The following is a 14,286-nucleotide window of genomic DNA, read 5'->3' on the forward strand; positions in this document are numbered from 1 at the left end:
GTTGATAGAACAAAATCACTTCGTAACATTTGTCACAAATCATGATTACTAAAGTGAGAAAAAAGAAATACTTATCTAGCCATCTACTTCAGATTTCAACTAACCCGTCCACTACAAATTCAACCAAATGGTACAACGTGTGAATATATTGAAAAGAGATTATTCTTTGTTGGTTGTCTGATAGTTTTAAAACAAAATTAATTATAAAATATTGACGATATTCTTGAACAACATTGCACCATCTAAAACTTACTTACCATCACTTAATCAAAAGCCAAAAAAGCATTTACAAATAAAAGTTGAGACAAAAGCAACGAAAAGTAATAACATACGTACACAAAAACACAATTGCACAAATCCCATCTTTGGTTATACAAACCATATTAAGCATAAAATATTTAGTGGTTGCCATTTTGCTCTAACTGTTTGTTGTTGGCTTTCCACTTTAACGCCACGAGACTAAGTGCTTTCGTAGAAGATCCATCATCCTTCAGCACCCTAGAAGCTCCTTCCTTCAATTTTTTCATCTTGTTCCTCACTCCTTTACCTTCTTCACCTTCCATCAATCCTTTCACCACTCTAGCCACCTCTTCTCTTCTCACTACCCCATCCTCCCCGGCACGCACCCTAAGTGCCGCACGGATATCTTCGGTCAATAAAACCGCATTCATCTTCTGCTCTGCGTATAATGGCCATGCTATAAGTGGAATACCGCTTACTACACCCTCTAGAGTCGAGTTCCATCCACAATGAGTCAAAAACCCTCCCGTTGATGGATGGGCTAAGACTTGAGTTTGTGGAGCCCAAGAAGGAATTACAAAACCTCTGTCTTTGGTCCGCTCTAAGAACCCCGGTGGTAGAAATGACAACGGATCGTTTTGGTTATGTGAGTCAAAATACGAAGAATTAGCATCCCCACTCGGACTTCGTGTGACCCAAAGAAACCGTTGCTCACTATCTGCAAGACCGAGCGCAAGCTCATTGAGCTGCTCACGTGTGAGTGTACCGCCACTACCAAAGGACACGTACAGAACCGAACCGAGCGGTTGGTTATCCAACCAATTTAAACACTCGCACTCTTCGGTTTGTTTAGTCTCAAGCTTACCGATGTTAACCAACGGTCCAACCGGATAAACAGGTGGTTTATCAAGACCCGGTTCTTGCAAGGCCTTTATAGCATTTGGCTCTAGCTCGACGAAACTATTCACAAGAATCCCTTCGGCTTCTTTGTACCTCTTGGTGTTATGGAGAAGCCATTTGTATGCATCGATTTTCCGGTCTTGGACCGGGTCAAGTAAATCTTTACCTGCCAGCGGAACACATCCAGGGAGCTGAACCGGTTCGGTTAACTCCCTGAACTCGCACGACACCGTTTCGTCTAGTTTAGGCAAATGGAGAAAAAACGACAAAACGTTGGCGGTTGATGGGTAGAAGATGTACGGTGACACGTGGAACTCCGCGGCTACGTCGAAAGCATCCGTGCCGAACAAATCGACGACTAGCGCCTTCGGTAAACGGCCTTCCGCCGCGAACGAGTCAAAATGTTTCCGGAGCTCCGGGATTGAACGAGTCACGGTGAGGGAGATCCGAGTTTCGATGCCAGCCGAAGAGGGGACATCGGTGAGATCGACGGGAGGGAGAAAGACGGAGGAGATTGCAGAAGGAAGAGACCCGAGGACGGTTCTCTGAGCTTTTGACGGTGGAGCTTCGCCGCCGACGATGAAGGTCACGTTGAAGCCGTGTTGGTGAACAAGTCTTTTAGCAAACTCAATGAGTGGGATGAGGTGACCCATTCCAGGACTCGGTATGATCACAACGTGAGGCGCTTTTGATTCTTCCATTGATGCAAAAGATTCAAGAATTACTATTTTTTCTTAGTTTCTTTCTTTTTGTAGTTTGTGATTATTATCTCCTTTTTACTTTGTAATTTGTGAGGTATCGAGTTAATGGCTTTATATAGACTAGAGAGCTTGTATGTATCATTTGGTAGCTACAACTTCTATTTTTTTCTTTATTTTTTAGTGTTTTGTATAATGTTCCTTGTGGAGACCATGTTATATTTGGTAACCTTTTAATTAAACTAAGAAATATATATCATTTAGATCATTTTTTGATTTTACATGTTAATTTAAATATAATCATTAAACTTGGGAATATTCATTGTTAAAAACCGTTTAAATGTCACATTCATTGTAAAACAGTTTTTTTGTTAGAAAATTATTTACATTCAATTTTTTTTTTTAAACCGTGGAAATATTCTTGTTACTTGATTTTCATTGTAAACTAACTGTGGAAATATTCATAAACTTAAGAAAAGAAAAAGAAAAGATATTGGGAATAAAATCAAATCTACAATTGAAAACCAAAAAAATAAAAATATACATCACTATTATATGGATATGGCTGCCAAAAGATTAAATAAAAGATGTTCAATTATTGGAGAGGGGGTTAGGGAAATTGGTGGATGACCAGCCTTTTTTGTAATTGTGGGTCAAAATATTTGTGCGTGTGAAATGTTTTGAGCGCACGTGTGAGATTATGTGATGATATGCAAACGTAATGCTTCCGCAATGGTTTTTTTCTTCAGTTTTCTTCACTACAACAATTTTTTTTCTTTCTTTCTCTTCTTTTTTATGTTGCTATTATTATTGTTCTCTAAAAAAAATACCAATGCTATCATTTCTTTATAATAATTTTCTTTTTCTTTTATTTGTCAGACATTTGTATTCTATACAGAAAAAAAATATATAAAAATTTGACTTCTTGAAATATTTTGGGTCATCGTGGGGGAGGATAAAAAGGTGTATAATCATTCATCGATAGATTAGACTTTAGCATTTGTTTGAGTGAAAAAAGGTGAAAGTGGGATTTATCTCATCGCCCATCATTTTTGTAATGATTTTACTAAAATTGAATATGTCCCGCTAAATCATAATCAACCAAAAAAACCTAGTAACTCATTATTAGTATTATTTGCCAACGATTATATCCTACTATATTAATTGGGAAGTACAAATATAAAACTAACTTTAAAATGTATAAAAAATTATATTCAATTGTCATTAGAAAAACTTAATTAAAATTAAATAATTAATTAAATAAATATTTCTAATTAAGAAAACGAAAATTCGGGACACACTAAATAAAATAAATTGTAGAAAAAAAATCTATTAGAATCAAAACTAATATATACTTAAAAAAACTAACAAATAAGATTTTTTTTTTACATGGTAGTTTTATCTTTTTACTTATTTCACAACTATAGCAAATATTTCATTTAAATGACAAAAGTTTAAATAATTTTATTCATTACATGCAAATATTTTATTGACAGGTTTTAAATAAAAAAATTTAAAATACAAAAATCTTATTATACAAAGTTGGGTTTTGAAAATTAGCCATTAACAGGATTTTGACACGTGTCAATTTACTAATCTGAGATTTTGACATGTGAAAAGTAAATATTTAATAGAGAATTTAAGATTAACGACAAAAAAATAAAATTGTTTAAAAAAATATTAATAATGTAAAAAGATTAAGCAGTTTTTTAAAATAAGTATTAGGAGATTATATATTTATATAATTCATAAAATTCGAAATTATTAAATTATTTACTTATTTTAATTTTTAATTATTAATTCTACAAAAAATAGAAAAGGGATTAAGGAAAATATACATAAAATTATTAATTCAAAAAAATGTAAATACTAACTTCTATATAAACACTAGATAAGGGCTCGCATGATGTGCGAATATTGAGATTGTGGAAGAGAATAAGTTCTAAATCCTACACAATTTTTTAAATATAAAAAGAAATTTATTTCTTGAAGTAAATATATAAACAATTTTAGTTATAGAAAAAAACATATTTCTATTTACCTTCATACATTTATTTATATTTTTATATATTATAACAATTATTACAATAATATAAAGCTAAATTATATCCCACCAAAATCATATTTGTATTTACCTTCATACACTTATTTATATTTTTATTTTTTTAATATATTATAACAATTATTACAATAATCCAAAGCTAAATTATAATCCTACCAAAACTTTTGCCAAATACTCATCATTAAAAATATTATTACTGTCAAATTTCAAAAACGTTTCACAACTTATTACAAAATATTTTATATGCAAAGAATTCATCAAAGCAACATATAATGTAGTAACCACATACAATTTTACTGTATGTTTCACCATTAAAAATATGCTCTTAAACCCTAAATTATTTTATTGTTAAAGTATGCTCTTTATCACCACCTATAAAATGTATTTTAAACAAATTAAACAAATTTTATGTTGCTTGGTATAATTATAGTTCTTAGAATTACTAAAATTGTATTGTGATATAATTTCTTTAACCATTATTTTTTTTTACTCCAAAGATATTTTGGATGAATAACTGGTGAAAATTATCTATTGTATTACAATGATTTTATGACCAACCCAATTAAAGTTGAGAAATTGAAAGAAAGTTAATATAACATAATAAAAATAAAAATTTGAATATTATAATCATGATGGTATATATAAAGCCTTAGATAATTCAAATATACAAAATAAAAATTTTATAAACAATCCAAAACATGATATATGTCATAATCATGTTAAGTATCGATGCCTTATTTACTCCTCAAAAGTATCGCATTGTACCAAAACTACTTAGAATTATGACCTCATATAAAATATTCTCGAATCGTAAGTTCTCAACTTATTTCTATTCGAATCAAAAGTTCTCATATATTTCTCTATATACCTGGATTTAAACGGTTTACGAACCAAATTCGACAGAAAACCACATAAATCAGGTTTGAAACCAATTTTAAAACGGTTTATCGTTCCAACTTCCCAAATTACAAAATCGCTACCAAATACATCAACCACCGACTAATCTTTGAAACTTATAACGCTACTAACCGTAGAATTACTTTTGGAACCTCCATCAGTGTCTCCATCCTCGATTAATTTAGCGGGTTTTATATACTTTGATTCCATTTCATTGCATCTGATAGCTTCCACCGAAGAGCCCGCACGAATAAAAGACCCAAAATATATCGGCAAAATTATATCAGAAAAAAAAAATCAAAGATTAAAGCTTTTGATATAAACATGTAAATTTTATGTAGATATAATGTTATTTTCTTAATTAGTTGTTCCTATTATGTTAAAAGAAAATTATGATTCTTTTGACATAACTTATGTTATTTTTTAAGATTTGTTATTCACTATTTATTGATTAATAATAATATACATGCTTAAGAAATTGTTTTTTTGTTTATACATGTCAAAATCTAATTGAAAAAAACACATATAATATAATAATCGTAAGATATCTGTTAGATTTGTTTGCAAGATATATTAAAAGTTGTTACCATTTTCTTAGCTGCATAGTTGTAAGTTGGAGTCCTTAAATTTTGTTAAATAATATTAGTCAATTATAAAAAAAATATGTAAGTGATGCTGAATATGAGTTTTATACTTATGCATTGATTTAGTTTGTCGACCCATGCCTGAAGTGTAGCTAGTTTCAGTTGCATATGAGGTTCATCGGTAAGCGCATTCTCCATCATAACAATCTGATCATTATTCATAATGGTTCTATTCCTTTTCTTGGCTGACTTTTCGTTATTTTCACAGTTTTGAATTCCATCTGTAGTGCTCATGTTTGAAAATTCTAATTGAGTTTGATACATCGGAATGACGTATTCCTCTCTATATATATAACAAAAATTTGAGAGAATACATATCTTTATATTTAAATTCTTTTTATTTTAAGATTAGGCGAAAAAATTCAATATAACGTAGGATTATGATCAATTGCAAGTGACATCTCAGTTTCTTAGTTTTTATGAAAGTCATCCTTTAAATATTAAAGGATTCTTCCTAAAACGAACGAACCATTACAAATTTGATATATATATATATATTTACTAACAAAATAACAAGTGGGAAAACGAACGGCTATAGACCGTAACTAGCTACAAGCAAAGCAACATCGAGTACTACTTTTTACCGATTAAATCGTATAGTTCCCGTTCCCGGTTAAGCATGGCTTCCACCATCACATCATTCCATGAATCAATTGGACCGGGTAAGCACCAATGCAGACAATCATTCTGAACATGGCTCTTATCCTTAACTCCAGCAAAAGGATTTGGATGCCGGTACGGTCCCGGATGCCCGTCTGGACGGAGAAGAGACATTCCAGTCGTGTCTAGTAGTCTAATGTTGGATCCCAAACCGAAACCTTTCCCGAATTTCTGAAACACCTCAATCTCAACATCACGCATCACATCATCAACGGTTTTCATTTTCGCCTCACCTTCTTTGAACGGCATCGTTCTGTTGCAATACCCACCAGTGTTCCACTCCCCATTCTCGAAATGGTCAGGCGTTGTAGTTCTGAACAGAACAAGCGGTTTGTGGGTTGAGTTAAGGACAAAGTCACGGAGAAGGTTTAGCGTTTTGCGGTAGGAGTAATCATAGCCGAGGTCGGTCAGGTTGTTTCTTGCTTGGCAGTAATGGCAGCCTGTGATATTGTTGTTCTCATGGAATATTGTGGTTTTCAGGAACCATTTGCCTCCGGAGATGACAACGTAGTCGAATTTAGGGTATTGGACGGTCCATTTGGGGTCGAGCTGGTCGAGGTAAAGCTGGATATCCGAGTTGTTTGGTGTCTCGGATTTGACAAGGAAAGGAGACCAAATGACTGATAGTGTGAAGTTGTGAGAAGGGAATCTCCATATCTTGGATCTGAACTCCTTATCGTGATAGATTTCCTCCACTTCTTCAACCTGAATCCAACAAATAAAACAACCGTTAAATCGAGATTATTGATTACTTGTAGTCTAAGGAAACCTGAGAAGCAAAGAATATATATATATAACAAACCTGAGAGAGGATGCAGATGAAAGACTGGACATGGTTACGAGCGATGGAGTCACCAATGAAAGCCCACCATTTGTTCTTGACAGAATCGAGAAACTGGGATGGACTGAACCGAGGAAGGTCACAATCACGAGGCTTCCATCTCCAAAAGAGATAATTCACATCTGGCCGTCCATTCAAAAGACAATTCTGAAAATCTTGAATGTGGTGGCAAGAGAGATTGGTGTACAGAGGACCAGATGGATCCGGTACCCAATCTCCAGTGAAAAGATCACACTTTGCTGATGAACCTGCAAACAAAACAATGTTCACACAGACATTTCATCAAACACATGGTAAACACAACAACACAGTAACCCCAAAATTAGAAACTTTCGTTTGATAAAGTTTTGAAATTTCCATTAATTAGAGGTTAGAGATTGCAAAATTAAACACCCAAGAAACCCCAAAAACTCCGTAATCGGACAAAATCTGTAATCTTTTACCAAAATTGCAAAAGAAAGATGATTGTTTTACCGTTTGCGGAAGAAGTATCCGGCAAAGTTGGGGGAATTGGAGAGACGGTGAAACTGGAGATGATGAAATAGTAAGCGAGAGCGACTAAAGACAAGTAAACGAAGAACTTGAAGAAGGTTCGATGACGACGATCAATGGAGGAGGAGGATGCAACAGAAGAAGAAAAAGAAGGGGGGTCTAGGGTTTCTACAGTCTTGGCGCCTTTTGGGCTATCAAGCAACACAAATGTTAATTGCTGTTCCATTGAAGAAGAAGAAGAAGAGAGAACACTAAAGTGAAATTAGTTGGTGAAGCTATTCAATGGTCCCTTTTATACTTGGCCTCCAGAGATGGTTTATCTTGGAAGATGAAAACGTTCTGTGACCGAAGAAAGAAAGAGATGTTTTTATTTTCTCTATTTACTTTTAGTAAATGCAAGAAACATATTTTATTTTATTATATTTTTGTCATAATTGATTTATACATTTGACATGTCGAAATAGATTTTTAATATGTCCTCTTAAAATACATCATTTTTTTTTTTAACACCTGAACCTCTTAAAATACATCTTAGAGGGTAATTTTTTTTTTATAATATATCCTCATAATTTCTATTTACATTATTATGCGAGTTTAAATTTTTAAATCATGACAAATGACAATAATATAAATTTATAGGTTACGTATATTTGTTTTTTGTTTTTTATAAAGAAAGTTAAAATATGGCTAGGGGATTTGAGATTGTATAAATAATTGCTTTGAGATTCTAAAATGGTTTCCTTGTCCTTTTGTTTAATTTATATTTATATTCAAATATTATTAGGAATAAGTTGAGAGTTATGTGTGAAGACGAACATGCCCTATTTTTGGTCCTCACACCTTTTATCTTAAATTTTGGTTTGTATCTCCTCAGCCCTTCGTTACAACACTTACCAACCTTTTCTTGAATCTTGGAACTTTGCATTTTACTATTTTAACAAGCACTACAAGTTTTATTTAATTTTTGTATGGTAAAAGAATGATGATGGTATTACTGTTTCAATATTCGGTGGAGTTTTACAATGGTAGTATTAGTGTGAATGAATTAACACTAGCTTAGTAGTACTATAAGATTAGAGAAGACATGACATGAGAAACACTCTAGACAGTCAGTCCACTCATTGCTTATAATTTTTTTGTATAGAGGGATTCCTTGGACAATCTTTTCTCACTCGTTTTTCTCATGCTCGCTACTGGTTAGTTATCTTTTTGTTCTTACTCATTATTTTTGTATTTTTGTAAGAAATATCGATACATGAAAACTAAACCGACGGACCACGAAGCCCTGTTAAGAATAGATTCCCTATGTTGATATTCATATTGGGCCATGATCCTACGGTCTCTTGTCATGTAAGGAAGGACCACTTCAGTAATAAGCCTTCGAGGGTACTACTCTACTCTACTCTACATATGGACGAATCACGAATCAGTGAAAACAAAAGAGTTAGTCTAAAAGAGGTGACAAGTTAGGTAAACGATAGAGTTCATAATCAAACTTATATCATTCCAACACATGAAGATATCGTTTACTTGACCAAAAAATCACAATCAGTTAGGAAAAGAAAAAAGAATGGGAAATAAATATTACAAACCTTACACCGAGATAACCCGGTTTGTATATTCATAACACTAATAACCCCCTCCTAACCGGGTTCTGATAGCTCCGAGCCAGTTTGACCAGTGAGGAGAAGAGTTAAAATAAAAAATAAAAAAGTCTACGTCGTCCTATACTAACAAGAGTACAAGACCAGCGACAAAAAGAAAAATTACAGACATTTTCCCCAAAGATAATTTTAGAAGAAAAAAAAAACAAAAGCAATCGTTAAATCAAAATCTAACCCTTTGTCGTGAATAAAAAAAGCACTTTACAATTTTTTTTTTCTTATAACAAACAAATAATATGAAGATTAAAACAAATAGGCAGAGTCATATTTGGTTGTGTTGCTATTACTTGTGGGAGAGCTTTTCATGAAGCTAATGATCTTGGAACTCTCATGCCGAATCCATGCTTCACCTTCTCAATCCTGTTTCAAGTTAATTAAACAATTTAACCCCAAAAAAAAAAACCTCAAAACATAAAAAAATAAATTAACTTTGGTGTGTTCTGTGTTTATTATGCTTACGTTGGGGCTAATTTGCCAAGGCTCTTAAGTTCTTCACCTGAATCTCCATCAAGGATTCTTCCTGATATGTCAACAATGTACGAACGGTTCTTGTCTTTAGGAAGACCACGTCCCACTAGTAACTCGAAATCTCGCTTGTGAAGCTCTCTTCCATTCACAAACACGTCTGTGTTTCCTGCAGCGCAGTTATCAGGCATTGGATGGCTAAACTCTTCGATAAACGGCTGGAACAACAAGTAAGCCATCCATTTCTTCATCAACTTGATGACACCGATACAATAATCAATTCTAGAGAACAATGTGAAGGGACTTACAGGTATTATACCGAGACACGGTTTACTCATCACACCCCAGAACCCAGCTCGGTAATCATACCTGAATCAGAGACATATATTAGAAACTGAAACAGGCAAAAATCAAAAACAAGAGAGAAGCAATGAATGTTGAAAGTTCATGGTATTATTACCAATACTTTCCGGCTTGGATTGGTCCAGCAACTTTCTCAGCACTGCTAACAAGATCTTCCGGTATAAGATGTCCATTTACCCAAACCTCTAATGACTTCATCTCATCTTCATTTAGATCAGTAGAGGACCTCGTTGTGGTCTCTGTGGACCCGTACTCACTACCCTTTCTGCTTCTTGGTCTGTTGTTGTTGTCTTCTCTTCCGTTTGAGTACCTTGAATCTTCAGAGATCTCTGTGTTAGAGTATCCGTTGTAAGAAACCTCTGTCTCTGTAGCTACTGATTCTGGTTTCAGTGAGTCCTGTTTCATGTAAGACTTTTTTTGCTTATCCGGTTTTTCATAACCTAACTGCGCCATTCCGTAAGCGAGTGCCGCTCGGTTTACATTAGAATACTCAAAAAGTTCAAGGAGACTGGCACTATCAGTAGCAGCTGGTTCAGACGCATTTGAGCCTTTACCTCGCCGACGAACAGATTTGACCTTCTTCTGTTGTTGATCACTAGAAATGCTTGATCTCTCTTCATCATCCGAGTGTTGAGATTCAGACCGGATGCTTACCGTAGTATCCTGATCATTCCTCTGTATTGGTTCTTCTTCATCCTTACACTGAATATCGCTACCTGAGTTGTTGAAATCAACAGAAGAAAGTTCCTCTACCACCGCTGTGTTTGTTGTGCTTCTATCTTCAACCTCTCGAGAGACTAGGTTGGTTTCCTCGTTACCAGAAGAGAAGACGAGTTTCTTATCGACGATTGTGAAACTAATAACTTCAGAACAAGCACCACATTGAAGCTTATGTTGCCTTTCCTGAGACAAAAGCTTCTTCTTAGGCAAGTAAAGCAACTCGAAGCAACTGTGACAAGCTATGAAAGGAGCACCACCACCAAGAGGATGGCAACGACGAGCATCAGTATCCGACACAGCTTTCTTAACATACCCACGAGCAAAAGCACCACCCATTTCGGAATCAAGATCGCTTGGCCACCTTGCGTAACCACCTCTAGGACCTGGAGAACCCATCGAAGATTGAAAACTCGAACTGTTATTGGCACGCGGACTGTAAGGTGCCATGAGTTTCTCGCCACGATGGTAAGAAGAAACAGGGCTATACGGAGGCATATCACTGTACTGTGTAGTAAGTTTCTCGCCACGATGGTGAGAAGAAACAGGACTATACGGAGGCAGGTCACCGTACCTACTTGGTGTAGCTGGATAGTATGAATGTGGCTCAACTATATCAGAACCAATTTCAACGTATTGACCAACAGGATATGGACGAGCCATCTGATTAGGGTAATGACCAGGAGGAGGAAACCAGTTTGGATTAGGAACTGGGGGTGGCCTTCTATGGATTTGATACCCATAAGGATCTTGGTAACCTTGAGGATACATTCCAGGGTACGGAACTGGCTCTGGGTATGGATGGTAATAAGAAGGACCAGGGTTAGGATTAGGACCATGGAGATGAACTGGTCTAAGATATGGCTGATTCTGATCTGGTTCTTTAGTTTTATCAACTGCATTACCACCACCACCACGAAGGAGATGATCTTTGATTGAATCTAACCTTCTAAGTAGCTCAGCTCGTTCTTGCTCTGTATACTCAATAGGGTTGTTGCTCGTGTTCTTGGAAGAAGAATCTGAACCGTAATTAAGCTCCACAGGCTCGTCATTTCTCAAACTTTTGCCAGATCTTTGAGACCCGTTTGGCGAACTTGAGGTTTTCTCCTTAAGAAGTGTATTATCATCTTCGCTTCTTGAAGAGCCAGCTTCTGATCTACCATCAGCTTCGGAGACATCACCTCGTGACCTCATCAGATTACCCCAGAAAAAGACTGGGTTTCTAGGGTTTTGCTTTCAATCAACTGCAATCCAAAATCAAAAACCTCAACTTTAGATTAAAAATTCATACCCAGAAAGGTAATTGAATCAGATGAAACTACCAAACGACTGAAATCTAGAAAATAATTCTAAGAAAAATGGAAACTTTTACTTTTTGTCAACTCCGAAGACAATTTTGAGTTCATGGGCACACACAGACACACATAGAGAATAAGTTTCGATTTTCGAAGCATCCAAGAGCTTAAGGTAACAAAAAAGAAACAAACGAACCTCGAAGAATGTTGTTGTCGTCGCCGCCGAGTTAGGTGACTTCTCCGGTGGGCGGGTGGGAAGAATGAATAGACACGAGAATCAATAAAACTCAAAAGCTTATCAATCTTTTCTCTATAGATCTTTAAAGAACACAACTAATTTTCTAAAAAAAAAAAAAAAGGGTTTTTGAAAATTCAGAAGGAAATTTAAAGTCTTTCTTTCTCCGAAATTAAGATCAATAATGTTGTGCTTATTTCCTACCAAACTTGAGCTGGAAGGTTTTTAAGAATCATTAATTAATAAAAAAAAAAAAAGTTTAGAAAATGATATAGTACTAATTTTCTCGCGTTTTCCTTGGCTTTCCCGGGAATCTTTTAAGGGAAAGACAAAAGAATAATTTGATGAAAAGAAAAAAAAAATAGGAGGGGAAGAGATGATCAAATTAAAAGAAACGCGATCGAAGCAAAACAAAATATCAAATTTTGGTAGTTTTTGATTTTGATGATATAAGTTTTATGTAATTTTTTTGAGGAGCGCGTACGTAAGCGCGTGATAGTAAAATTAGACTGTACGGGTGAGAGAGCGGACCGGGTCTCGTTGACTCAGGCGGGATAAGGAGACTACCAAAATTATTAAAAATTCTTCTAATCTTTTTCTTCTTTTTGGGTAAAACCTTTTTTTTAATCTTTTTAATTCAAAAAAAAAAAAAAACTCTCTAGAAATATACTATGGTCTTGAATGGAGACAGTAGTCGTGCGGGTTTCAAACTGTGTTTTTCTAAAATTCATTTTATGCACCAATCACAAAGTTTTAGTTAGTTTACGTTTTTAAAGAGAGAGAGAAAAATAAATCTAGTTGCGGTTTCTAGGTAGGATATTTTACTCATGGACCGCAAATATTTGTTCAACTATCTATTACCCTGCGTATTTGCTAATAACGCACCAGCAAAAGCAATTTTTTTTAATATTTAGTTTATGTTAAATAAAAGAAAGCTAAACAATCAAGTAATCAACATATTTTAATAAATAATTATATGTCAAAGATTTTCTTTAATTTAAATTATTAAATCACTTGTATGATTTATTTCATTATTTTTTCTAAGTTACAAAAATAAATACTTTTAGCAGAAAAACCCAGATTTATAAAAAAATAAGTAAAGTAAAAAAACTTATTTATGGTTTGGTTATATACTTATATCATATAAAATGTATAATATATATATTTTAACCCAATTTCAAAAATGTTTAACAAAATTATTAAAATCATTACAACAAATTTTCATACTAGTTATTCAATAAAAACCGCACTTGTCCCGCAAATTATTTTCTCCTGCACAAACCGCAGTTGAACCGTACTGCACTATTAAACCGTTTTCCCTGCACATCCAAATACGCTGTTACCATTCGGACTCTATATGTCTATATGGAGATATGATTGTTTACCAACTAGTAAAATAATTACAATCTTTCAGCCGTTTATTGAAATTTTCCAAAAATGTCAACTTCCAACCTAATATTATTATTCCAAGATAATATTCTTCCTAGTATTTAACCTCATACAGAGAAGCATTTTTTTATAAAGATTTCAGGTTGTCTTTTTTTTTAGTTGATAAAAACTTAACGTACTTGTGTTGTTTTGTACGAATTAAAACAGACTAGCTAGTCAAAATGAGAAACTATAATACTGCAATAAGCAAGTTCATAATATCTAGTAGTATAATAATAACACAGCAAGTCATATAATTCGTCGAGTTACTCGTATCCATGTTGTTTGTTACGAGACGTGCTCTCAAAACTTCTCCTTTTTTTTAATTATTTTTTTATTTTCACAACTTTCCTTGTTAAAATAAATACAGCTAAACTAGCTAGTGTCCAAATATATAAACCTGATTTTTCTGAACGTCAGATAAACAATTTCAACCTCGTAAACGTATAATTTAGTGTTTAGAGATATTTACATATCGGGAAGGAGTGTAAATGATCTCTCTGACCATATAGTGTGTGTATATAGGTCGCCTTCTGACTTTTTTTTTTTTTTGTATGTTGTTGTGGACTTGTGGGTCGTGAGTCGTGAGTCGTGACAAAAGCAACAGCTGTAAAGTCTTCTCCTCTGTCGAACATTTAAGATCATAGTCCACTTGCCATAACACCTGTCGAACATTTAAGATTAG

At 34.2% G+C, this 14,286-nt stretch overlaps 2 protein-coding genes and 1 pseudogene across 4 annotated transcripts; all 3 read right to left on the bottom strand.

The window, feature by feature from the left end:
- Positions 1-241: 241 nt before the first annotated feature.
- On the bottom strand, positions 242-2,113 carry LOC104707992 (UDP-glycosyltransferase 72B1 pseudogene; annotated as a pseudogene). The gene has a single exon (XR_015563904.1). The product of XR_015563904.1 is annotated as a UDP-glycosyltransferase 72B1 pseudogene (transcript).
- Positions 2,114-5,802: 3,689 nt separating this feature from the next.
- LOC104707993 (protein trichome birefringence-like 26) lies at positions 5,803-8,014 on the bottom strand. Its single transcript, XM_010424463.3, has 3 exons — positions 7,417-8,014; positions 6,904-7,190; positions 5,803-6,806 (listed from the first exon to the last, which is right to left on the bottom strand). Exons 1-3 carry the CDS (start codon positions 7,658-7,660, stop codon positions 6,015-6,017), a joined length of 1,323 nt encoding a protein of 440 aa, XP_010422765.1. The 5' UTR covers positions 7,661-8,014; the 3' UTR covers positions 5,803-6,014.
- Positions 8,015-8,917: 903 nt separating this feature from the next.
- LOC104707994 (uncharacterized) lies at positions 8,918-12,914 on the bottom strand. Of its 2 annotated transcripts, none has more exons than XR_015563903.1 (5): positions 12,135-12,914; positions 10,024-11,887; positions 9,872-9,932; positions 9,558-9,732; positions 8,918-9,458 (listed from the first exon to the last, which is right to left on the bottom strand). XR_015563903.1 is itself a non-coding variant. In XM_010424464.3 (5 exons), exons 2-5 carry the CDS (start codon positions 11,835-11,837, stop codon positions 9,401-9,403), a joined length of 2,157 nt encoding a protein of 718 aa, XP_010422766.2. In that variant the 5' UTR covers positions 11,838-11,887; positions 12,135-12,914; the 3' UTR covers positions 8,918-9,400. The 2 variants fall into 2 exon arrangements, 1 of the variants encoding a protein (XP_010422766.2); XM_010424464.3 differs by having other exon boundaries at positions 9,558-9,781.
- Positions 12,915-14,286: the final 1,372 nt, after the last annotated feature.

Source organism: Camelina sativa, chromosome 8 (genome assembly GCF_030686135.1).
Source record: "Camelina sativa cultivar CO46 ecotype springtype chromosome 8, ASM3068613v1".
NCBI lineage: Eukaryota > Viridiplantae > Streptophyta > Magnoliopsida > Brassicales > Brassicaceae > Camelina > Camelina sativa.